The 27,500-nt window shown below is 45.2% G+C and overlaps 1 protein-coding gene across 2 annotated transcripts in view; it reads left to right on the forward strand.

Moving 5' to 3' along the window:
- The first annotated feature begins 3,388 nt into the window (after positions 1-3,388).
- The window catches only part of vamp4 (vesicle-associated membrane protein 4), a 50,506-nt gene continuing 26,394 nt past the window's right edge, over positions 3,389-27,500 (forward strand). The window contains exons 1-4 of one of the 2 annotated variants that reach the window (XM_063200449.1): positions 3,389-3,578; positions 13,507-13,611; positions 18,063-18,109; positions 18,574-18,624. In XM_063200449.1, the coding sequence (XP_063056519.1) occupies positions 13,546-13,611; positions 18,063-18,109; positions 18,574-18,624 (164 nt within the window). In that variant the 5' untranslated portion in view covers positions 3,389-3,578; positions 13,507-13,545. Of the gene's footprint in view, positions 3,579-5,931; positions 6,071-13,506; positions 13,612-18,062; positions 18,110-18,573; positions 18,625-27,500 lie in introns of those variants that run through there. The other variant, XM_063200448.1, reaches the window with a different exon arrangement.

The raw sequence follows: 27,500 nt of genomic DNA on the forward strand, positions 1-27,500 counted from the left end.
AGCACCGTAGTGGACTGGGCTGGGGTCATCTGAACACCATAACAGCACCATAGTGGACTGGCCTGGGGTCATCTGAGCACCATAACAGAGTTGTAGTGGACTGGCCTGGGGTCATCTGAACACTGAGCACCATAACAGAGCCGTACCACAGATTCTCTAAGACCAGATACGCCACTGGTTGGTTTCACAGTGTATTTCCGGTTTCCGAAACGAGGCAGGTTTGTATTAGTTCTATGGCAGATTTAGAACTGAAGGGGCAGTTACACCCTTATCCATGTGGCGGCCCGGAGACCAGAATGAAAGGAGTCCTATGGAGCAAAACCCCTCATGGTGCCTTTATCTCAGTATATGATTTTTTCTTGTGTAATTCGGATGTTGCTTTCGAAAGACTATATATAGAAAATACCCACGGCTGAGTTTTAGATCTTTTGAGCCACGCATATGCTTAAAAAGCGATTTTTAAATGTCTATGACGTCTCAGTGAGCAACAAAAACGCCTCCTGTAACAAATCAAACGGACATATGTGCTTTTTTTATTATACTGTTGAGTGAAACCCTTCTTGAAATCTCCAGAACGACATTCAAATCTGAGCTTTGTTGATGAGACCTGGGTGAAAATTAAGATTTTTAGCATCTAGCTCCATTGGGTCCCATTCATTCATAATGCAGTTCTCAACTAATGGGAATATTGTTACGTTTATTTTTTGCATATGTTGGTGTACATTAATTAATCAATTATTATTTTTTTGCTACACTTTTTCTTCCAACCTGTCGCGGACCCCTTAGCACCTCCTCACGGCTCCCCAGGGGTCCCCGGCCCCCACTTTGAAATCCACTGCCATAGTGGACTGAGCCGGGTCCTCTGAGCCCCATAACAGTGCCGTAGTGGGCTGGGTTTCCATTTCAGCTGGGAACTCAGCCGACATAAATAAGACTGAGTTGGCAGTGGAATCATCCCTAAACCAAACTGACCTTCCTGAACACTGGTAAAGACAAACCCTACAAACACTAGCACTCATTCAGAGAAAACTCAGCAAATGTTTTTCAGGATTGAGATGGAATTTACTAAGATGTAGGATATACAAGCCACAAACATTGTCCACGAATGGGTGTTAGCAAATATACCACCATGTACAATGCGTATGTAGGCTAAATGCTGTAAATGCATTTTCCCAGGGAAGGAACCGCCTTGCTCTGGATATTGTATTCTAGATAGATAAATATACTGTTCACATGCATTGCAGTCTAGAATCCTAGACGAGAAGAGAAAACCTCAATGGTGGAAATAGTTCTGCCAGGAGGAAAACACACAGACACAGACACACACACACACACACACACACACACACACACACGGGCGCCCGCGCTCCGTTGACACATAACACATTTTGTGTGTGATGGGGCTCCACACACACACACACACACACACACACACACACACACACACACACACACACACACACACACACACACACACACAGAGGATTTCAAGTGTGCAGAATCATCACTCTAATAGCGCTCGCAGTCTTGCCGAGGCCTTTGAGTCTGCCAATCAGGAGCTGCAGAGTTATAGGCCTACAAAGTGGAAGTAGAATTACTCTTTTAATTACAGATGTAATTACAACACTGGTAGTATGTTATTACACAGTTGAAAACAAGTAATATCATATCACTAGTGTTGTAATGGCATTTGTAAGAGTAGCCTACTTCTACGTCTACTTAAAGGACCAGTTCAGTTAATTTCAATGTGCTGTTGTATTGCTCACGCTACCCTTGACTTGTCAGTACCCGGTGATGCCACATTTTTCGGCTAAGCCCTTTCCGAGATATGAGCTCTTCTAATGGGGCAGCGTTTGTTTACATTTTTTTTAAAAATGAACATAGACCTACTCCAAATATTTTCCCAAAAGGTACCGCTGTTTGCTAGTTGTCTGCTGATGTTGTATAACCTTTCGGATGTTTTTGGGAACAAATTAAAATGTTTTTTTGAAATGTAAACAAAGTGCAGCCCCTATTACAATGACCAAGATCTCGAAAAAGGCTGAAGAAAAAAAAAACAAAAACTCAGGTACTGACAAGTCCAGGGTAGTGTGAGCATTACAACTGCATGTTGAAATTGACTGAACTGGTCCTTTAAGCTGTGCAGAGCTGGTGTAAAGATGATGGAAAGTTGGGAAGGGGTTTGTTGTCCTTGTTGGACACAGAGGGTAGTAATTTAGCCGTGGTGCTAACGCTAATGTATCTCTGTGGAGCACTTAACCCTGACATCCCATGGAGGCCGATTCTTCACTTCAACTTAACTCAGACACACACAAGTTTACAAAATACTGTATATTTAAGAGGCTGTTTCTCTGTGCCTGTGGGTACATGCATGAATGGTAGAGAGGTGTATTGTGTCAAATAGGGATGCAAACCATTAATTGATTAATCGACTTTAATCGATCAATGCGTTAATCGATTAAAAAACATTAGTCGCAATTAATTGACAATTCAACTGACAAGAGACCCAGATGAAATGGCGATGTGAAGAGTGTGTGTTAAGAGGGGTGTGAATAGTGGGAATAAATAAATAACAAATAAATAAATAAATAATTGAAATAGAATTAATTAAAATGTGGTATTTTATCTCAATTTTTAATTAAAATTTTTAGATTCAGTAGGTTTTTTTGGAGAAACATTGAGATTTTGGGGGGGAAAACGCTGATTATCAATGAATCGTAAGTCGATCAATAAGGCTATCAACTAATGATTAATGAATTAATCGATAATTTGCATCCCTAGTGTCAAAGTAAATTACAACTAGCCTACTTTCTGACACGTTTCTGCATTTTTCTGCACATATCTTTCAGGGCTGAGTGAAACAACAGCATGCGAAGAAATATTTTAACTTCGCAGCATGGACAGAAAACATTCACTTGGCACAGCTCTAGTAATGTTCCACGAGGAGTGATCTCAAGGATACCTGTTTTATAAATTTTGTGTTCCTCCCTAGCAAAATAAACATTCCTTCACTTGTTTCCAACCGCCTGTGTGTGCTCTCTTTAGACTTTGACTTGCCACGTTCTCAACCATCAATCTGCATGTCAATTTGATTGACCTGAATCGTAGATAAGCCCAGGCACCCCTGTAACAAATGAGGCAAAATTTAATTAGGCCTATTGGAACACTAAAATAGATTAGAAAATTAACATCCTGTGTCTAATGTGCATCACTAGATGCTATTAATAGCACTATTTTGTCATGAATTACACAATTTTACACTAATTCTGACTCTCTTCTGTCTCTGTGGTCTGCTCTGGCCTAGGCCTACAACGTCAGCTTTTTAGATACAGCTGTTTGACCCCCAGTCAGCTGACCAGAAACGGAAGCATCTGCTATCCATAGAAATCACAGATACAGCAGACAGACAACTGAAACATACCACAGGAACGTTCTGTACTCTCGACATCGCGGTGGTGTTATTTTAGATATTGTAAAACTTAATCTACTGAAACCGAAGAGAACTGACCAGGACCTTTTCTGTTTCATCTACGCACTGAGAAGAAGACGTGTCCTCGGATAAGAGCGATAAGCCAAAGGTAGCATCGTAGGTGAGATGTCTCCATAGTAGTCTATTGGCCCTGTTGTGGTCTAGCCAGGCTGTTACTGATAGAGGTACTCTAGCTAGCTGGCCAGCTAGCGTTAGCTAGGTTGACGATAGCCTACAAGGCTTCTGTTTCTCTGTACTTTTGAATCCACAACCACCGCCATATACTGCTCCATGTCCATATTCCCCATTCACCAGAGGTTTTTGGAAGAAGATCGCGTTGCTTCAGTTAGCACGCAGGTGTACCAAAGCATCATAGCCCTGCTAAGATAGCCTGCTTGCTGTCAGTAGCCTAATAATCCAATCAAAGTAGCGGTTTAATGATCGCCAAATGATGTTAAAATCACAGCCCTTGTGAGAGTTGATCTCTCAAACTGAGTCGTATGTAATGTCAGTAGTCTATGGAAGTAAATGTGTGGCGTGGTCTTTGTTATTCCTTGTTATTTCAAGAGAAAGCGAACGCGTCTCATGCTGTTTACGCTTCATGGTTTAGGTAGCTGGGACAGCATGACAACAATCACACACCTCATCATCGCATTGTGTTAACTAAGCAAGACAATAGGCCCCGTACTACAGTGATATTGTCGTTTCATCTTACTTATCATGACAATGGTAGACAGACAATGACATGCCTTAGGGTAGGCCTACTATGTTGTTGGCTTGGATGTTTTGACATGTGTCAGAAGTGAAGAGGGTTATGGCTTGTCCAAGCCAGGCGACCACCTTGTACCATGCTGCCAGTAGGCCTATCTGATGTGTGGAGTTGAAGTGGTGTTTAACGGATTACTTAATGAAATCTGAGCAGGCTTGCTGTGCTTCATCTCAACCTTCCTTCATTTGACGTTTTCTCCTCTCCTGTTTTTGTGAAAGTGTCAGACAGAGCTCATAAAATAGGCTTCATCCCACTCTTTAGTAGGGTGACCAGATTTTTGTAGTCTGAAACCGGGACACTTCGTGCATGACTGAAGGACAATATTTGGCGGGCGGGTCTGGGGGTCCTCCCCCAGGAAAATGTGTGTTTTTTAGATGCCATTTCCTGCATTCTAATCAATTTTAGAGGGAGGAATGACAAATCGCAACTGACTCCTTCAGACTTTCTATACAAGCGCTGGCTGCCATTAATTGTGGCAGGTAAACATGTAATCTTTTCCATATATTTACCCTGATAGACATGGCGCAATGTTGTGGGTGGCCAAAACCGGGACATATTTGTGTCCCGAGAGGGTTTGCTCGGGACATGGGACACACAACTCCAAACCGGGACTGTCCCGGTCAAACCGGGACGTCTGGTCACCCTATAACTACAGGGCTGATAGTATTCAGGCTGCATGCCTGATTTCAGGCTTGACAGAGTTTGCAAAAATAAAAACATTGATAATAATTAGCCATTAGGTTATTCTTATCTCAGAAAGTGTTACAGGTTCAGGGTTTTCTTCTACTATCAGGCTTGAATAATGGTCATACACAGGCTATTAAATGTTTGAATAATGTGTCAAAATATGTCAAAATACGTCACTATGCAGTATCTTGTCGTCGTTAGAGCAGGGGAAAAAGTTCAGGCTCAGGATTTATTTTCACCATCACCCCTGCTACTAACTTAATTGTTCAAACGTGGAATAATACGTAATAAGTCTACAGTGGAGTAAACCTAGCCTGGGCGAATAGCCGACTGTTGACTCCGTCGATCAGCCAAAATCTCTGGGTGGAGTACAGAGGATGGCGTCGCTCGCAAGGCTAAAGTAAACCAGCCCTTCCCTTCTCATGCTCATCTGAGATCCGCTTCTGCTTTTGGCTTCAGCATAAATATCTTCATTTGTCAATTATCATGCTCATACCCCCACACACACACTTGACCCCCACCATCCAGAATAGGCTGTTTGGTCACTTTAAGATTGATCTTTTGAACGTGGTTGCCCTGCTCTCCTGGACGACAACATCTATATTATCTTATATCTTATCTATCTTTTTTCTCTTTTCTTTTTTTCTTGTCTTTCCGTCTACACATTTTTCGTTCCCTTTGTTTGTTGCTGTCTCTCTCTCTCTCTCTCTCTCTCTCTGTCTCTCTCTCTCTCTCTCTCTCTCTCTCCATTCCGCTCTCTCTTCCTCTCTCTCTTCCTCTCTCTGCCTCCTCGCCTCTCTCTCCCTCTCCCTTCTGCTCTCTCTCTCTCCCTCTCCCTTCCACTCTCTCTCTCTCTCTCTCTCTCTCCCTTCCGCTCTCTCTCTCTCTCTCTCTCTCTCTCTCTCTCTCTCCCCCGTTTCCTCTCTGTCTGCCTCTCTTCTCTTTCTATCGTTACTTCAGATAGACCCCTGCCGTGTCCCCGGCGTCTCTCTCTCTCTCTCTCTCTCCTCTCGTCCTCATCTACTGTATTCTGGATCGTTCCTCAGCACCTCTGGCGAGGCGAGCGACCGCTTTCCACCCGCGCTGCCAAACGGAGACGCAACGCAGAGAGCAAACGAGCCCCTTTGAGCACAGTGGACTCAATGGTATCCGTCGCACCGATTCAACACAGCCTGCGTTGCAAACACCAAACTTAAAGGGGTATGCCACTATTTTGGGGCTTAATACTGTACAGTTAAAATCGTTGGCTGGGGTTTATAAAGGTGGTAGAGTGTCTTATTTTTCATGTAAGCCGTTGTCTTGTTTTAAGACAAGTTAAAAGGGGGAATATGTCGCTAAACTAGTGAAAGTCAATGGATCCTTGTAGCATGCTACACGGATCCATTGACTTTCACTAGCTTAGCGACATGCTCCCTCTTTTAACTTGTCTTAAAGCAAGACAACGTTAACATGAAAAATAAGACACTCTACCACCTTCATAAACCCTGGCCAACGGTTTTAACTGTAAGCCCGAGAATAGTGGCATACCCTTTTAAACACTTGTGTTGCAAACATACTTTACTGAGTTGGGTGGAACACGATGCATGATGGAGAGTAGTCAGCGGTGCACTGCTCACAGAAAATGCATGGAGAGTTTTAATCTAGAGGGTAGCCATCTGACCATCAGTGAAGGAGGCACTTGGAGAAAATGTTGAGCATGCCCCACAATGCAGCACGGCATGCTCACACACACACACACACACACACACACACACACACACACACACACACACACACACAAACATACTCAGTCGAGCCCATCTCAGAATCAGCCTAATTGAAACATGTCCCCTAATCCAGCATGCTAATGAAAGAGATGTTTAAGTACAGGACATGTTTGAACTGGTCCCAAAGACACGCTGTTAATACAAACTACTAGCGTTTGAACAAGAAAGGGACATAGCATACTCTCAGCATGTTCCACAATTGAACAGGCTGGACACTGAAGTAACTGAAGAACTAGTACGGTGGTACCTCCTGCGCTGGCATGACACATTCAGAGTGCATCTTAATATGCGACCTTGCCTCCTCCACTTGCCTCCTCCACTTGCTTCTCGTCATGACGACATCACTGACAACAGCTTTATATTTCAATATCTTGCAAAAGCTCAATTGTAGAGTCTTTTTCTCATTTGCAATTGGGATGGTGAATGAAAAACAGTCCCTCAAAAGTTGTTGTGGCTAGGCTGACAGCTGGGAAACTTTATCGTTTTCTCCACGGAGGAGGGGCCAGGAGGCGGGACGAGGAGACAAGCGCAAGTGGAGGAGGCAAGGTCGCATATTAAGACGCACTCTAAAACTAGTACGGTACCTCCTGTGCTTTTACTTGTGGCCTCTTACATTGCAGTTGCCACTTTCATGGAGAAAACGGTAGTTTACATGCTGTCAGCCTCCATGTAGAAAACGGTAGTTTACATGCTGTCAGCCTCCATGTAGAAAACGGTAGTTTACATGCTGTCAGCCTTCAAGGAGAAAACGGTAGTTTACATGCTGTCAGCCTCCATGTAGAAAACGGTAGTTTACATGCTGTCAGCCTCCATGTAGAAAACGGTAGTTTACATGCTGTCAGCCTCCATGTAGAAAACGGTAGTTTACATGCTGTCAGCCTCCATGTAGAAAACGGTAGTTTACATGCTGTCGGCCTTCATGTAGAAAACGGTAGTTTACATGCTGTCAGCCTCCATGTAGAAAACGGTAGTTTACATGCTGTCAGCCTCCATGTAGAAAACGGTAGTTTACATGCTGTCAGCCTCCATGTAGAAAACGGTAGTTTACATGCCCTCAGCCTTCAAGGAGAAAACGGTAGTTTACCTGCTGTCAGCCTCCATGTAGAAAACGGTAGTTTACATGCTGTCGGCCTTCATGTAGAAAACGGTAGTTTACATGCTGTCAGCCTCCATGTAGAAAACGGTAGTTTACATGCTGTCAGCCTCCATGTAGAAAACGGTAGTTTACATGCTGTCGGCCTTCATGTAGAAAACGGTAGTTTACATGCTGTCAGCCTCCATGTAGAAAACGGTAGTTTACATGCTGTCAGCCTCCATGTAGAAAACGGTAGTTTACATGCTGTCAGCCTCCATGTAGAAAACGGTAGTTTACATGCCCTCAGCCTTCAAGGAGAAAACGGTAGTTTACCTGCTGTCAGCCGAGGCAGAGCACCCCCCCCCCACACACACACACACACACACACACGTGCCCATTCAACATCCCCATTGCAAATGAGAAAATGACCTTTGAACTTTGCTTTTGCAAGATATTGAAGTTGACTTCTTGCCTCGCATCGCAAGACCACAATCAACATGATTCCTCAGCAGTGTCGTCCTTCCTGTGTTGATGACATAAACATGTTGTTGAGGATTACTGATCTGGAGGGGAGTGATAGGAGCATGACTACTAGTTTTAGTAGGCACTAACCAAGGGTGGGTTGAGTGGTTTGCAAAGACACTCTTTGAATCGTTGCCAAAGACACACAGGGCACAGTTCAACAAGGCACACTGGGAAAAGGGGGCACTCAGTCGCACCACCCAAGGGGGGGGGCACTCGTCATTCCGACATAGAACCATTCAGACATGACGCCATTGCGACATCCTGTCATTCCGACATTTTGGTATCACCATTCCGTCAATTTAATGTCACCATTCCGACACTTGTGGGAGCTGTCCATGGTCGTGGTGCTTAATGTTTCCCTTAACGACGCTTTCATCTCTGCCTATGGCCTGGCTCGCCAAGGTCTGTCCATGGTGCTGATATGGTGGCAGTTGAAAGATTCCACTGACTAACATTAACTTATCAATTTAGACAAATATGTATTATTTTACGTAATTTATTTATCAGTCACGTTTCCGCGGTACCCCTGTTGAGAAACACTGCGCTAGGCTACCCCACAAGGCGCCAGCAGAGAATCGTATATGAAAGTAAGATAAAGCAGGCGGGTTCTTTTCCGGTATCCACTTTACGTCGGGTGAACGCCCCTTTAGGAGACCTTCGATTAGGAGACCTTCGGAGTCTTGAGGTATAATAAATGGAGTCCCCTTAGCGCTGTAGATGGTGGTAGCGCACGTCTTGTGCAAACACCACGAAAAGAGAAGAAGAGCCCCCCTTAGGAGACCAAATTTTGACCACACGCTTTTGCATTGAGTGGGCATGTTTCGATTCCTCTTATTATATATCCAACCTCTTTGGCGCCAGGCTACCCCACACAAGGCGCTAGCCTACCCCACTTCCTGTTCGCTTAAGAGATCTGCCACCCTCCATAGCCCAGACAGAGGCTGAATCTCAAATGGTGCACTTGTGCACTTCAGTGTTCATGTTTCAGTGCGCATGCCCGTATTAGTTACGCAACATAGTGCCTGAAGTGCACAAGTGCACCATTTGAGATCCAGCCCGAGACTAATGGCTTCCTCGCCGGGTCACTGCCACCCTCCATAGCATAGGCCAGTGTTTCTCAACCTTTTTTTAGGCGAGCCACCCTTTCAATTCGTGAAAAATTTCAAGGCACCCCAAACCACTGACTAGCATTAACTTATCAATTTAGACAAATGTATAATATTACATAATTTATTTATCAGCCATGTTTCCGCGGCACCCCTGAGGGGGTCCCGCGGCGCCCCAGGGTGCCCCGGCAGCCCTGTTGAGAAACACTGGCATAGACAGTCGCACGCCACAAGGCGCTAGGCTACCCCACAAGACGCTAGGCTACCCCACAAGGCGCTAGGCTACCCCACAAGACGCTAGGCTACCCCACAAGGCGCTAGGCTACCCCACAAGGCGCTAGGCTACCCCACAAGGCGCTAGGCTACCCCACAAGGCGCTAGGCTACGCCACAAGGCGCTAGGCTACGCCACAAGGCGCTAGGCTGCCCCACAAGCCGCTAGGCTGCCCCACAAGGCGCTAGCTAGGCTACCCCACAAGGCGTTAGCTAGGCTGCCCCACAAGGCGCTAGGCTACCCCATATGGCGCTAGGCTACCCCATATTAGGGATGTTAACCGGTAACCGGTAAACCGATAATCGAGCGGATCAACTTTAACAGGTTAAAATGTTCTGCCATCGGTTAACCAGTTGTAATAATATTAATAATTATAATAATAATTTCCTCCCAAAAAACGATAATTTTGAGATTTTAGTACGATAATTCAGCATTTTCCATCTGGCAACAGTGGCTGGACATGGCAGGTCCTGTCTGCGCAGCAAAAAAAAGGCTTATGTGAAAAATAAAAATGAAAAAAATCAGTGTGTATATCAGGCACGCGAACGTTTTAAAATTTAAGATTACCGGTTAACCACCGGTTAATGAGTCTCAGTAACCGGTTAAGAGTTTTTTCAATTTTCGCCATCCCTACCCCATATGGCGCTAGGCTACCCCATATTCAAGATTCTTTTAATAGTCCCGAAGGAAATTTGTCTTGGACATACATAGCTGCCACATACACACAACATACACATGACGCCAAAAATCAACAACCTCTACAACTACCCCATATGGCGCTAGGCTACCCCACAAGGCGCTAGGCTACCCCACAAGACGCTAGCCTACCCCACAAGGCGCTAGGCTACCCCACAAGACGCTAGCCTACCCCACTTCCTGCCCTCTGGGGAGACCCTCCACCCTCCATAGCACAGACAGGCTGCCCCACTTCCTGTTCACTTGCTACCCCACTTCCTGTTCACTTAAGAGGGCTGCCACCCTCCATAGCCCAGACAGAGACTAATGGCTTCCTCGTCGGGTCACCTATAAAGGGCACACACACACACACACACACACACACACACACACACACACACACACACACACACACCTCTAAAGGTCTTCAGGAACTGCAGGGGCCACTGCATTGCTGAGGACGTGTGAAGGAGGAAGGAAACGCCGTTTTTATTTTAACAGACCTGGCTGGCTGTAGTTTGGTCCAGTTTCTCCTTTAACAAGGTGGCGGGTAGTGAAGGTTGCCATGACGACGGGCTCAGTAGTGTGTGGTTCCATGATGGCATGTGGTCGTGAAGCACGCTAATGGGTTTTACATGCGGCAGCCAGCACAGACGGGTTAAGAGCGTTTCCCACGGTGGGTTACCACGGTCCGCTCTCCCTCACACTCAGGTACTTGTGGTGTGTGTGTTGTGCTCCAGCACCTGTGTGTGTGTATTAGAGGATTTACCAGCTTCAGTTGAGGAATAGGTGTGTGTGACTCGCTTCCAAATGTATCTGAACACCACTGAGTAAGTTGTTCTGATGTGCTTTGGCTTGGTGGGTACTGGACCTCACTGGGCCTCACGGTAGGGACACATAGGTCTACGCGAATTTGGCCAAGCGAAGGGAACTTCGCCATTCATTCGTATGAGAGAGGTGAAGGCACGTGAAAGCAAGCGAACAGGAGCGAAGCGAAGCGAAATTATTAAAGAAAGTTTAATGTTATGCAAATGAGGAGCGAATTCGCCTGCCGCGGAACAATAACATAACTGTTCCATTCCATTTGATTTGCCGAGAGGACCTGATGACTGTTGGATTTCGCCTCTCTTCGCCTCGCTCGCTTCGCCTGCTATGTGTCCCTACCGTCACTGAGTTGTTGTGATGTGCTTTGGCTTTACTTGGTGGGTACTGTACAGGGTCTCACTGGGCTGTGAGATTCCTCAACATTATAGAGGTGAAGATAAAACCTTTGGATGGTGAAGGTTTTGCCATGTGCTTGATTTCATCTATTTTCTGAGCCTGCTTTTCATAATTCGTTGACTGAGCTTCCTTATTCATCCCAAAATGGCCTCAATACGCACCGTTCCACTAGCCTGGTTCACACCAGACGGTGTGTGTGTAGCTTTGGCGCCCCCTGGCGGAGCAGAGCTACACACACTACCGTCTGGTACACAGCCATAGAGCACGCTCCGTCTCCAACCAGAAAATAGGCTGAGAATTTATTGCTTCTGCACGGCCTCCTCACCAACAAATTCCTTCAAAAACCTTCCTGTTAATCTTTAAAGAGTCAATATAGTCTCTAATCTGTCTTGTGACTCCTCAATGTGAGTTACCGTTTATATTTAAGAAAGAAATGCTCCGTCTATTTTCTGGTTGGAGACGGAGCGTGCTCTATGGCTGTGTACCAGACGGTAGTGTGTGTAGCTCTGCTCCGCCAGGGGGCGCCAAAGCTACACACACACCGTCTGGTGTGAACCAGGCTACCGTTCCACCAGTCAAATGCTAGTCGTTGAAAAAACATCGCTACCATAGTACTACACTACTATTACGTTACACAGGTCCTTCACTGAGGCATTACAACTTAGTCATTGGCATTCTGGTAACATTGAGCAGCCGTGGCCTTATAGTTAGGCAGACGGTCTTAAAACCAGAGGGTTGCAGGTTCGAATCCCAACCATTACCTCTCCCTAGTCCCTACACATTGCTCCAGGGACCGTAACCAATACCCTGTAAATAATTGTAAGTCGCTTTGGATAAAAGTGACAGCTAAGTTGCAATGTAATGTAACAGCAAATTCATAACAGGAGCCATGTCTTAGCAGGTTAAGGTGCAAGAGGAGCCATGTCTTAGCAGGTTAAGGTGCAAGAGGAGCCATGTCTTAGCAGGTTAAGGTGCAAGAGGAGCCATGTCTTAGCAGGTTAAGGTGCAAGAGGAGCCATGTCTTAGCAGGTTAAGGTGCAAGAGCGTCCTCAATTCTGGTCGTATGATGTTCTACTGTTTATTTCCGATGCTTATGGAGGTCTATGGCTCTATTCTCCATCCGGGTGATGGGTAGTACCTTCATATGAAATCAGACCCGACTGATATGGATTTTTAAAATTATTTTAAAAATATATATTTTTAGGGGCTTTTATGCCTTTGTTTGATAGGACAGTCTGAGATGGTGACAGGACGCGAGTGGGACAGAGAGATGTGGTGGGATCGGGAAATGACCCCGGCCGGACTCGAACCGGGGTCCCCGTGGGCATGCAAGCCCAAATATGGGGGGCTTAGCTCACTGCGCCACAACGCCCCCTGATATCGATTTTAATGAAACTTTTCATGAAACTTAATAGCGACAACGAAGAACACCAGAACTGCATTTGCATGAGTCTGGCGCTGGCTAGTTTTCCAGTGATATTAATTTCACCATGGAATGACAGTAGTGTAATGTAATGTAGTGTAATGTAATGTAATATAATGTAATATGATGTAATGTAATATAATGTAATGTAATACGTATAATGTAATGTAATAATAACTGTAATGCAGTATAGTGTTTCAACACATTTACTGGGAACAGCAAAGGGGAAACTCCAAACGTCTTGATCTGCTGTGCTTTGCGTCTTTGCTGCTCTTGATCTGCTGTGCTTTGCATCTTTGCTGCTCTGCTGTGCTTGCACATTCGGTTTTCTTCTATGTATAGTTCCTCTCACGGTCTCTTCAGGAACAAGCGTGCTGCACACACAATCCTCTTCTCATTGGCTTGTATACAGATTTTTTTTAAAAGATGTTTTTAGGGGCTTTTTGGTGCATTTATTGACATTAAGGAGGCGTACATGACATGCTGTTAAAATTGCTGTTCTGTCTCTTGCCTGCAGAGGGAGCCAGAGAGGGAGGAGCAGCCCGACGACAGCATCATGCCTCCCAAGTTCAAACGGCACCTCAACGACGACGAGGTCACAGGCTCCGTACGCAGCGAGAGGGTGAGACCACACACACACACACACAAACATATACACACACACACACACACACACATATACACACATATACGAGGTCACAGGCTCCGTACGCAGTGAGAGGGTGAGACCACACACACACACACACACACACACACACACACACACACACACACACACACACACACACACATATACACACATATACGAGGTCACAGGCTCCGTACGCAGTGAGAGGGTGAGACCACACACACACACACACACACACACACACACACACACACACACACACACACACACACACACACACACACACAAACATATACACACATATACGAGGTCACGGGCTCCGTACGCAGTGAGAGGGTGAGACGACACACACAGGGACACAAATATATTTAAATGGACACTGTGTGAGATTTTTAGTTGTTTATTTCCAGAATTCATGCTGCCCATTTACTAATGTTACCTTTTTCATGAATACTTACCACCAGCATCAAATTCAAAGTATTCATTATGACTGGAAAAATTGCACTTTTCACTTTACATTTTCAAAAGGGGGGTCTTCTCCATGGTCCGCCATTTTGAATTTCCAAAAATAGCCATTTTTAGCTGCTCAAATTACTGTACTTGGACCATACTAGAAAATATTTGTTTATTACTTAGTAAACTTTCATGTAAAGATAAAATTTGGCGATAGGCTGCCCAGTTTCAATGAGCAGCTTAGTTGCAGTACCTTTTTTGACCATTTTCTGCACAGTGTCCCTTTTAAAAAAAAAAAAAAAAAAGAAAAAGCATTGAGAGTACAAGCACAACATCATCGGACATCAGAGGGGGACTCCAGGCTCTTCTATTAGATAATTTTAGGGATGCACAATGTTAAAAATGTCGGCCGATATCCGATATTGATATTGCGGTTTTGGCCGATAACTGATATTAACTGATACCAATGTTTTTTTGTTTGTTTGTTTGTTTTTTAAAGAGATAACATTTAATACAGGGTGAAAATATTGCAAACTGAATTTTTGAATGTCCTCTTATTTCCAAAAACACTTTTTAACTCCCTGTGATAAAATTAGCTAAAAAATAGAGACAAACTAGAAGACAAACAATGAAAGTCACTGTCAAGTCCAATCTTTCAGAACCGTAACATATTACAAAAACCATCGGCGTTCACATCAGCCCAGTTTTACCCATCGGACCGATGTCCAATGTGTTGAGAAATGTGAAATATCGGCCGATACCGATACATCTGGCCGATACATAGCTGGGTCAAAACATGTTTGGGCTTCCACTTAAATAAAGGGTTGTAATATATCTGAGAACACTGCAGGAAATGCTGAAGACAAATTGAGCAATCAGCTATCTCAATCAGTAGGGAGCAAGTTTAAGGACATCATCTGGGGAAGAGATGAACAAGCTGCTCAAACTTGTTCTTGGCTCTTGTGCTGTGTTCTGACGTGTGATTGGCTCTTGTGCTGTGTTCTGACGTGTGATTGGCTCTTGTGCTGTGGTCTGACGTGTGATTGGCTCTTGTGCTGTGGTCTGACGTGTGATTGGCTCTTGTGCTGTGGTCTGACGTGTGATTGGCTCTTGTGCTGTGGTCTGTGATGGAGGGAAATGAAAAATAAACGGCAGCACCTCCTCGTCTTCCTCTTCCCTCTCTCCTCCTCCCTCTCTCCTCCTCTTCTCCTCCACTTCTTCCTCTTATCTCTACACCTCATCCCTCTCTCTCCTCCTCTTCTCCTCCTCTTCCTCCTCTTCCCTCTCCACACCTCATCCCTCTCTCTCCTCCTCTTCTCCTCCTCTTCCTCCTCTTCCCTCTCCACACCTCATCCCTCTCTCTCCTCCTCTTCTCCTCCTCTTCCTCCTCTTCCCTCTACACCTCATCCCTCTCTCTCCTCCTCTTCTTGCTCTTATCTCTACACCTCATCATCCCTCTCTCTCCTCCCCCTCTCCTCCTCTTCCTCCTCTTCCCTCTCTCCTCCTCTTCCGTCTACACACCTCATCCCTCTTTCTCCTCCCCTCTCCTCCTCTTCCTCCACTTCCTCCTCTTCCCTCTACACCTCATCCCCCTCTCTCCTCCTCCTCTCCTCTTGTCTGTTTCTCCACTGGGTTGAGAGAGAGGGACAGATGGAGAGAGAGAGAGAGAGAGAAGGAAAGAGGGTTGAGAAGTGTAATCAGTGATATTAATGGGCCATCAGAGCAGCAGGTCATTAATGAGCAGCACGCTGTTCTTTTCCACATCTCATCAGGACCCAGTCACGTGTGTGTGTGTGTGTGTGTGTGTGTGTGTGTTTGTTTGTGTGTGTGCATGCATGAGTGTTTATGTGTGCATGAGTGTTTATGTGTGCATGAGTGTTTATGTGTGCATGTGTGTTTATGTGTGCGTGTTTGTCTTGGTGAGTGTGTGCACGTGTATGTGTGCACGTGTGTGTGTGTGTTTGTTTGTGCACGTGTGTGTGTTGCATCCTGCTGTGTCCTGTACCTCTTGTTTCAGTCCACCCTCCTGCAATATGGTGGACAGAAATAAAACCTAATACCAAGTATTGCTTTCATTTTTGGGCATCCTTTTATCGGATGGAAATTGAATGGTCTCTCATGGAAAGCTAGGGGCTCCTCCAGATTGCCTGTGTCATGCCCCGTGTACACCAAGCGCGAACTACGCAACGTAAGCGGCGGAAGTCGTTAGATCTCTATGGCGGCTGTCAAGCTAGAGCCGTTATGTGATTAGCTAAATCAAACATGTCAATGTCGCGTCCAAAGTGAATAAAGCAAATTAATGGCGAAACTTCTTCAACCACCTCAGCTACCTGGATCGCGTAGGTAGCGCTTGGTGTACACAAGGCATAAGAACTGTATAGATATTATCGGCAGTCATGGGGAAGCAGTTAGTGTCAGGCCTTGAAGCCTGTTGGGGGGGGGTGGGGGGTGTTCTATGAGGGTGGTGTGTGTATACATTTTATTTCAGACAGGACAGTGTAGATGGTAACAGGACAGTAGTGCGGGATGGAGAGATGGGAGACGATGGGGAAATGACCTCGAGGGGAGTCGAACCCATGTCCCTCGAGGGGAGTGGAACCCATGTAACCTCGAGGGAGTGGAACCCATGTGACCTCGAGGGGAGTCGAACCCATGTAACCTCGAGGGAGTGGAACCCATGTCCCTCGAGGGGAGTCGAACCCATGTGACCTCGAGGGGAGTCAGTGGAGTCGAACCCATGTGACCTCGAGGGGAGTCAGTGGAGTCAAACCCATGTCCCTCTGGTGGAGTGGAACCCATGTCCCTCGAGGGGAGTCGAACCCATGTCCCTCGAGTGAGTAACGATGTTTGAGCCACGTCCAAGGCCGGATTTTTGGCCCTTCTGAAAGTCTTCTCCCTTCCACTCCCTGATTTATATAAAGAGTTTATACACATGAAGATGCATGAAGATGTCACGAGAGGAGAGCAGCATCTGATCGCCATTAAGCTCATGTCCTGTATCAAAGCATTCTAGAATGATTTGTATTGGTATTCTGGAGTGATTTGTGTTGGTATTCAGTTTTTGCAGGTGCTTGTGTTCTTAATGGGATCAACAGCTTAAACATTTGTCTACTTCATGTTGTCGTGCACTTAAGTTTGGAAGTCCAGCAGAAACATACACACACACACACACACACACACACACACACACACACACACACACACACACACACACACACACACACACACACACACACACACACACACACACACACACACACTGACCAGAGCACCTGCCAAGCTCTCTCTTCTCTCTTCCTCCTTCTCCTGTGTGGATTTTGACAATGGAGTCGTAAAGATGAGATGAGACAGGTCTCAGACAGCCTGAGCAGCATAACAGACCGAGTGCAGCAGCAGGGGAACAAAGCCTGTTGGCCAGCATGCAGCAGCAACAGCAGCAGCCCCAGGGAACAAAGCCTGTTGGCCAACATGCAGCAGCAACAGCAGCAGCCCCAGGGAACAAAGCCTGTTGGCCAACATGTAGTCTAGCGCAGTGTTTCTCAACAGGGGTGCCGCGGAAACGTGACTGATAAATAAATTATCTAATATAATACATATTTGTCTAAATTGATAAGTTAATGCTAGTCAGTGGAATCTTTCATCTGCCATTTACGCAAAATAAAGTAAATAAAGTTCGCCCGAGTCAGCTGCAACTTCGAACGTAGGTCGTGTGACGTCTCCAAATGTGTTACTTTTCTAAACTTGTGTGGTATCGGATGCGATGCCATGTTACGGCTTGTTGGTTTGAGGTGCCTTGAAATTTTTCATGAATTGAAAGGGTGCCTTGCCTAGAAAAAGGTTGAGAAACACTGGTCTAGCGTTCATGTGTGCTGGAAGTCCAGAGTTCATGAGGTCCACCTGACCTCCAGTTGTTATTGTTGCTGTGGTGACGTGAGACTGGAGTTCATTGGCTGAGCCCTTGACCTTTGACCCTTTGTTTGTCCTACTTGCAGAGAAACCTATTAGAGGAAGACTCGGATGAAGAGGAGGACTTTTTCCTGTAAGTCATCTCATATAATTTTAATATTGTTACCTAGCCCCCCAGTCATCTAATATCAACTTTCTGTCTGTGTTTGTTTGTCTGTCTCTCTGCGTGCCTGCCTAACTCCCTGCCTGCCTGCCTGCCTGTCTGTCTGTCTGCCTGCCTGCCTGTCTGTGTCCCTGCCTGTCTGTCTGTCTGTCTGCCTGCCTGTCTGTGTCTGTGTCTATCTGTCTGCCTGCCTGTCTGTGTTTGTCTACCTGTCTGTCTGTCTGCCTCCCTGCCTGCCTGCCTGCCTGCCTGTGTGTCCACCTGCAGTGTTTCTGGTTGCCTGAGGGTGGCGCCAAACACATCATATGCATCAGGCATTGGCAGGGGGGCAAGGTTGCCATCACTGATCGCTCGTGTTATAATTTAAATGTCTAAAATTGCAAATGTAATTGTTCATCTAACTTGGTTTTTGTTTGTTTGTTTGTTAATGTCAGGAGAGGACCCACAGGACCACGGTTTGGGCCTAAAAATGACAAAATCAAACAGTGAGTATGTCTGTTGAAGCTGCCTTCAAAATAAGTGTGTATGTTGTCAGGAAGACATTCATTCTTTGTTTGCACGTGGATTTGGCATTTATTATATTCATGAGACCAGGGGGTGGGTAACATGCCGGCCTTGGGGGGGGGGGGGGGGGGTGGTTGGATGGGTATGGCAGCACGTTACCCCCCTGCACTCGTGAATGCCGGCCATCCCTTGAAAGCATTACAATTAGAGGTGCACCGAAAATTCGGCCGCAGAAAATATTCGGCCGAAAACGCAAAAAAAAAGACGCTTTCGGTTTTCGGTGAAATTGAGTGGCCGAATTGGAGGCAGAATAGAAAATTAATTGAAAATGGGTATTAAATAAACTAATTTCGGTTCTACTCAAACATTTAAAGACTTCTAATACACATTTATTTTCTTTCAAAAACATGTCTTAACATTTATTGTAAGCCATAGATTTAAGCAATATTTGAAAATAGTGAAAAACCTAACTTTTGATAACTTTGAACTGAATTGTAATATTTGGTTTCGGTTTCGGTTTCGGCCACAAGATGGGCTTTGACCCTTGTAAACAGCAGTGGGGTCCATCCCTTGTAAACAGTAGTGTGGTCCATCCCTTTTAAACAGTGCTGGGCTCCATCCCTTGCAGGTATTGGGCTCCAGCCCTTGTAAGCTGTACTGGGCTCCAGCCCATGTAATGCGTTCTGGGCTCCAGCCCTTGTAATGCGTTCTGGGCTCCAGCCCTTGTAATGCGTTCTGGGCTCCAGCCCTTGTAAGGAGTAGTGTGGTCCATCCCTTTTAAACAGTAGTGGGGTCCATCCCTTGTAAACAGTAGTGTGGTCCATCCCTTTTAAACAGTGCTGGGGTCCATCCCTTGTAAACAGTACTTGGGTCCAACCCTTGTAAGCTGTTCTGGGCTCCAGCCCTTGTAAGCTATTCTGGGCTCCAGCCCTTTGTAAGGAGTAGTGTGGTCCATCCCTTTTAAACAGTAGTGGGGTCCATCCCTTGTAAACAGTAGTGTGGTCCATCCCTTTTAAACAGTGCTGGGGTCCATCCCTTGTAAACAGTACTTGGGTCCAACCCTTGTAAGCTGTTCTGTTGAGAGTTTTCAAAGATTTCCTCCCGTCTGCCCAGAAGGTGGACTGAGATGATGATTATCTCAGAGCTTGTGTTAGATTATATAACTTTAGTAGTTTTGGGTAGGGTGCGCACATCCAAAAACACTTGTTGCAGGTGCCAGACAAAAAAAATCAGATAGTTGAAAAAGGTAGGTCTGCACACTGCCGATAAGCTCCAAAAATAAACTTTATTATTTAAAATAAAAATGTAAATTTTAAATAATAAAGTTTATTTTTGGAGATTATATAACTTCTCTTTTTTTAAAAAAGTGCAATAAAATAGACCCTAGTCCACAACACTGCAGTGTTTCGTAACAGGGTTTTCCTCCGCGCTTCAGGACGCATGTTGTGTTCGTGTGGACGAGCGGACAGCACACATACACGCACGCACGCATGCACGCACGCACGCACACACACACACACACACACAGCGGCAGCAGTAGCAGCAGCAATTAGTTGAATGGCCAACAGAGCAACATCCTGGACAAGGGGAGGCGAGGGCCAGCTCAGCTGTCATCATCATCATCCTCTCCCTGCTCTCCTCGTCAAGCTGAACTCCCTGCTTCACACACACACACACACACACACACACACACACCAGAGGTAAGAACGGGTAAAAAAAATCCAAGCCCGAACCGACATGGGCCCATGGGAATTGGGCCGGGCCCGGCCCGAGGCCGACTAATTATTGGATGTGTAGGCCCGAGCCCGAGGGAAGCCTGAAATTTCAAATTTTATTTATAAGGAGGGGTGATCTATGATAACAAATCAAAGCCCTTAAATTAAAGCCATTAAAGTATTTTGTTACGAAATCTAAGTTAAATAGACTGTATAAACATGCAGGCCATCTTTTATATTTCTGTGTATGCTGCACTGCAGTGCACAGAGGTTACATTAAGCGATAATCCATCATTGACGCTTTTTTTAAGAGTTGGCGGAAAATTTTAAGGGCGTCCGTCATTTTGACCGGCTGATCATTGGGCCATAAGCCACAGCAGCAGTACGACCTTAAAAATCTAGCGCGGCACTTTCACAGAGAGAGACAGCGAGACAAAGAAGAACAACGACGCGAGCAGCAGAACAGGAATGAAGGAGTTCTTGAATTGCCATTGCAAGAGTTTATTAGGCTACAGTATGTGTCGGGTTGATGAGGCGACCTCTGTTTTTTGCAGACCACGCGTCTCTCGTGGCCAAAACACGGCCGAAATGCCTCAGCGCACTGTGATGGGAGGGAGAGGCGAGGGAAAGCGCGTGCATTCTAGCAGCAGGCACTGCACTGCTGGATTATCAACTGACGTGGAATATTATTAACGCACAGCCTACACAGAGAAAGAAACGGGAGGACCTAGTGATTTATTTATTTAATAAAAAGTATTCATTGATCTAGCATCCATGCATAGTTTTAGTATATATTTTATAAGCACATACATAGCCTATTTATTTATTTAAAAAAAAAAAAAAAAAACTGTCAACGATAGAGAAGCCGAACCCGACCCTACCCGAACGTAATGAGTGACATTTCAGGCCCGACCCGACCCGAAATTGGCTAAATATGGCCAAAATGGCCAAAAATCATAGGTCTAACACACACACACACACACACACACACACACACACACACACACACACGTGCACGGGCGCACACACATGCGCGCACACACACACACGTACACACACACGTACACACACACACACACTCGCACACAGTTCTCTACTTAGCAATTGGACCAAGTCAGACCTGCCTGAGGAACTCTTCCTGTCTCCTCAAATCCTGACCGTGTGTGTGTGTGTGTGTGTGTGTGTGTGTGTGTGTGTGTGTGTGTGTGTGTGTGTGTGTGTGTGTGTGTGTGTGTGTGTGTGTGTGTGTGTGTGTGTGTGTGTGTGTGTGTGTGTGTGTGTGTGTGTGTGTGTGTGTGTGTGTGTGTGTGTGTCAGGCTTGTTTTGCTTTTGTTCTTGCCAACATGCTGGAGTGGTTTTTTTTGAGGGACTGTGTGTGTGTGTGTGTGTGTGTGTGTGTGTGTGTGTGTGTGTGTGTGTGTGTGTGTGTGTGTGTGTGTGTGTGTGTGTGTGTGTGTGTTTGTGCGCGCGCTGCAGTTGTTTTCGTGTGTGTGTGTGCTGCAGTAATGTAGTTGCGTTCAGCTGGCGTCGTTTAAAGTAATCTACGATTTGAAAAGTCAAACTATACGCATCAGTTTTTCTTTTTTCGTGAATACAAACCTCCCCTCTCTTTCACTGGAAAGGACACGGAGGAATGATCTTATCGGGACAAGAGAACATTGGGAATGTCTGTGTTTGGGTTTTGAGAACATTGGGGGTGTCTGTGTCTGTGTTTGAGTTTGGGTTTGGGTTTGTGTTTGGGTTTGAGTCAAGTGATCCATGCTGAGTTTGACCAGTTGGTAAACTCACAGCAAGGCTTTAAAAAAGACTTCAAGGCGTTCTGTTCTCATCATCCAGACCAGTTGCTTTGAACAATGTGGCCACTTGTACTCTAGTGAACAGCCTCAATGTGCTCTGAGCTCTGCGCTCTGTGTGCAGAGAGAGATCAACAGGAGAGGCGCGTGTGAGTGATGTGTGACGTGATATTTATGCACACATAATATTAAAAACATTACAAGTACTTTTAATTCGAGAATAAATTAATAGCTGGTGCCATGAGACGGGAGAATTACAGGAGAGGAGAGACGAGACAGGGAGAGGAGAGGAGAGACGAGGAGAGGAGAGACGGGGAGAGGAGAGGAGAGGAGAGACGGGGAGAGGAGAGGAGAGGAGAGGAGAGGAGAGACGGGGAGAGGAGAGGAGAGGAGAGACGGGGAGAGGAGAGGAGAGGAGAGGAGAGGAGAGGAGAGGAGAGGAGAGACGGGGAGAGGAGAGGAGAGACGGGGAGAGGAGAGGAGAGGAGAGGAGAGACGGGGAGAGGAGAGGAGAGGAGAGGAGAGACGGGGAGAGGAGAGGAGAGAGGAGGAGAGGAGGAGAGAGGAGGAGGGGAGAGGAGAGGAGAAGTGGAGTGGAGTGGAGTGGAGTGGAGAGGAGAGGAGAGGAGAGGAGAGGAGAGGAGAGGAGAGACGGGGAGGGGAGAGGAGAGGGGAGAGGAGAGGAGAGACGGGGAGAGGAGAGGAGAGGAGAGACGAGGAGAGGAGAGGAGAGAGGAGACGAGGCGAGACGAGACGAGGAGAGGAGAGGAGAGACGAGGAGAGGAGAGGAGAGACGAGACGAGACGAGACGAGACGAGACGGGGAGAGGAGACGGGGAGAGGAGAGGAGAGGAGAGACGGGGAGAGGAGAGGAGAGACGGGGAGAGGAGAGGAGAGACGGGGAGAGGAGAGGAAAGACGGGACGGGGAGAGGAGAGGAGAGAGGAGGAGAGGAGAGACGGGGAGAGGAGAGGAGAGACGGGGAGAGGAGAGGGGAGAGGAGAGGAGAGACGGGGAGAGGAGAGGAGAGGAGAGGAGAGGAGAGACGGGGAGAGGAGAGGAGAGACGGGGAGAGGAGAGACGGGGAGAGGAGAGGAGAGGAGAGACGAGACGGGGAGAGGAGAGGAGAGACGGGACGGGACGGGGAGAGGAGAGAGGAGGAGAGGAGAGACGGGGAGAGGAGAGGAGAGGAGAGGAGAGGAGAGGAGAGGAGAGGAGAGACGGGATGGAATGAAGGAAGTAGAAGAATCATGTGAATGATGATCGTGATGATATTTTAACGATACAAATAGTAAAATAATTATATGAATGTTGACGGGCTGAGGCAAAGAGCGAACAGGAGAGACAGAGAGGCAGGAAGAGGAGGATGAAGAAGAGCATGGAGCGGAGAGAAAGAAGAGGATGAGGAGAGAGGGATGGATGAAGAGAGAGGGGAGGAGGAGAGGAGAGGAGGATGAGCGCATGTCTTTTTCAAGAGGTCAGCGCATGTCCCACAAGAGGTCTATTTGTGACTGAACCGTTTAACCTATAAACTTCATTCAGAGACTGTTAGAGAGATCACACGTATGACTCCGATCTGTAAGCAGGACACGTGCCAATTCCTTTTAGTTTTTTTTAGCAACATCAAGCTAAAGACAAAAAAAACTGTTTCTGATTCTGCCCTCTGCCTTAGAGCACCATACTAACTGCCATTCAGTCAATCAGAACAGGTGCAGCCAATATAGGGTTCCATCTCAACTGTCACTTTCTCTCAACATTCTATTCTTAACGAGCAACTGCTCTGTAGTTCTAGAAGTCTATTGTTCAGCTCTTCAATGCAATGTAATATTGTCTTGCTGTAATGCTTTTCATAGGCAGCTGCTTGGCCCAATGGTAATAGTCCTGCAATATGGAGGTTGGGAGCTTGAATCCCACTCGGACTCATGTTGATTTTCAAAATTATATCATATGCAGTGTTCCTTATCCAATTTAAAAAAATACCATGTATGTCATTTAGTATCAATGACAAAGGTGCTGGATTAGATATATGGAGGTTGGGAGTTCGAATCCCACTCGAACCCATGTTGATTTTCAAAATTATATATGCAGTGTTCCTTAGCCAACTTCAAATACCATGTATGTCATTTAGTATCAATGGCAAAGGTCCTGGATTACAGATATGGCAGATAAAATACCATGTATGTCATTTAGTATATCCCCAAAACGCAGAGCTACAACACTTTCAAGATGGCTGAATCCAAGATGGCTGAATTGTTTGGCCCATAACTTCTGACTGGGTGGATGGATTTTTTTCCAACATTTCTTTTAGCTTTGTTTTCTCAATAGTACTTTGTTTCATCTCTGCCCCAAAAGGCAAGCCCGCTTCCAGCATTTTCTGTGAGAATGCAATCTATCCTTATCCTCTGCATTTCCTATGTGTTCAATCCAATTGTCTAACTACGAAGTTTTTAGCTATTATAATAATGACAAATACATAGCCTACAGTATTCAAAATTTCAATTCCTTTAATGCAAACATTTGAACTGCAAATTTCATACATGAACTACACAAATAGTGAAATTAAATGTCTTTTGTTTGTTATACAAAAAATAATGTTAATTAAAATGACAGACTGCTATTCTGTATAAAATTCTATTTTACCAGAATACTTTTCATCATATTGAAATATAAAACACACACACATACTGTAGCATCCTCAACACAAACATTAGGTAAAATGAGTTCAACATAAAATTGGCATTACTTTCCATAAATATCATGGCTGAAGTGTGCTGTGATCTTGCTTTGTTCTGACTCAAACTTTTAAATGTAAAAAATGTAAACAAACAAAATATGCATACTCAACATAAACATAAGGTAGAATAACATCCACATACTGTAATACTGACGTTACTTTTTCCAGTAAATGTCCTTGATCTTGTAAATTCCGTAGCCTACATGACTAAGAAGTATCCACGCTTTCATCCATTGGCTGTTCTCGCATAATAAGCCTTTCAGTCATGTGCTGAGAAGGCTGCTGCGTCTCATATATATTTTTTGATTAAACATGTTGCACAGCTGACGGATCAGGTGTGACACTAAAGCGATGGTTCAGAGTAGATTCACCCTAATGCCATTTGAACCGTGATATCCATCCAGTAGTCCACCAAACTAAGCATTTCATTCCTACCACTCCCGTCCACCTTTTCATAAACGTATATGATAAATACAAAATATTAAAGAAATATATTTAATATCTATACATAGATCAATGACGTGCATAGGCTTAAAACCAAATGACTATTGTGAAAATGAAGCAAAAAATGGGGCAAATGGTAACACTGTTTTAATGGTTCACTATTAAGGGTGGTTTATGCCTCGAGATCAGCGTCACTGCATCATGATGCAGTGAGCCGCGCAGTTAACGTAGTGAAGCCCCCCCCCATCACGCAGGTACTCTGGGGCACCTCCCCAAAATTGTGTCTCGACGCAGGGAGCGACGGCGTGAAAGGGCGAAAATAGGTCTCTGATTGGTCCTCTCGACCAGCCTGCTCTGTCCTCGAGTCGAGAACAAGCGCTATTTCCTTGTTCTAACCTTCGTCGGTCTACGGACTGTGAGCTCTTCATTAAATAAGTTGCCCGTGCTTTGTTGTTTGATTTATTTACACGAACCGAAGACAACACATGCGCTTGCAAGTTACGACGCTGAAGTTATTTGGACAGTTGAACAGTGGTTCCGAGGTCGAGGAAACATTCCGCTTCGTCCTCGACAAATGAGCCACTTCTTTGTTCCAAACTACTACTGTGGCTGCCAGTGCGATCAAACATGCACGTGATATAAAGATTTAATGTTTCATTTTCATTCTCGTCGAGTCTGTGATGGACACGTCTAGTTTACTCTTTGTATTGAAGGCAGTTTCAGCGTGGAATGACATCGCGCAGACCGTGCTTCAAAACAGGGCATAAACAAGAATTAACTGCATCATGGCTGCGTCAAGCTCACTCTGTGGCACAAGTAGGAAGCATAACTGAGCCTTTACAGTGAATATACCACATTAGGTACAGTGTAATAACCATTGTAACAATATTTAATACCATGTAATACCAGTGTAACACCATGTACCAATTTTGTACTACATCATGTATTTTTGTGTAAGTGGTATTACATGGTATTGTATATTGTTACACTGGTATTACACTAGTATTACATGGTATTAAATATTGTACATTGGTTATTACACTGTACCTGGTATTGCATATTGTTACACTGGTATTACACTAGTATTACATGGTATTAAATATTGTTACACTGTACCTAAATAATATGGTAGATTCACTGGAATGGTGAACTGTTAAAATAAGGTAGTACCGGGCAAATCAATCCACCTAGTCAGAAGTTATGGGCCAAATAGAAAATTCCGCCATTTTGAAACTGTTGACCTCCAAACTCAAATCAGTTCATGAACCTACCCTAGAGCATTAACACACCAAATCTGGGACAAATCCATCCGACTGGTCAGAAGTTATGAGCCAAACAAAAATTCGGCCATCTTGAATTCAGCCATCTTGAAAGTGTTGGCCTCCAAACTCGACTAAGTTCATGAACCTACCCTAGAGCATTAACACACCAAATCTGGGAGAAATCCATCCGACTGGTCAGAAGTTATGAGCCAAACAAAAATTCGGCCATCTTGAATTCAGCCATCTTGAAAGTGTTGGCCTCCAAACTCGAATAAGTTCATGAACCCACCCTAGAGCATTAACACACCAAATCTGGGAGAAATCCATCCACCCAGTCAGAAGTTATGGGCCAAACAAAAATTCGGCCATCTTGAATTCAGCCATCTTGAAAGTGTTGACCTCCAAACTCGAATCAGTTCATGAACCTGCCCTAGAGCATTCACCCAAAAAATCTGGGACAAATCCAAACATCCGTTCAAAAGTTATCGCGTTAACACAAAAGACCTTACGCGGCGGCACACGCAAAACCATTACATCCCAGAGGCTCCGCGTTTCGGGGATATAAATATAGGCCTATTTCAAATAAATAATAAAATAAAAAAATAAATCAAATAAATTGTAAAATGTATTTTACAATGCATCACAATAAGATAATATTTGATGTTCAGATGTTGTCAGAAGTTCATTTAATTTGGTACAATGGTACAAACTGCACACAAGTATAGTGTTTCCATGAGGTCTTTCACATTGGAACAAGGACAAGGCAGCATGGAATTTCCCAAGTTATAACGAGACTGCATTCTCACAGAAAATGCTAAAAAATGCCGTGTGTGCTGAGTGCTAGCATATTTAGCATAAACCATCTACTCTGATCTACTGCATATAGCATTGAAAACTGAAATAGCCTAACA

The sequence above is a fragment of the Engraulis encrasicolus genome, chromosome 6 (assembly GCF_034702125.1).
Source record: "Engraulis encrasicolus isolate BLACKSEA-1 chromosome 6, IST_EnEncr_1.0, whole genome shotgun sequence".
NCBI classification, from domain to species: domain Eukaryota; kingdom Metazoa; phylum Chordata; class Actinopteri; order Clupeiformes; family Engraulidae; genus Engraulis; species Engraulis encrasicolus.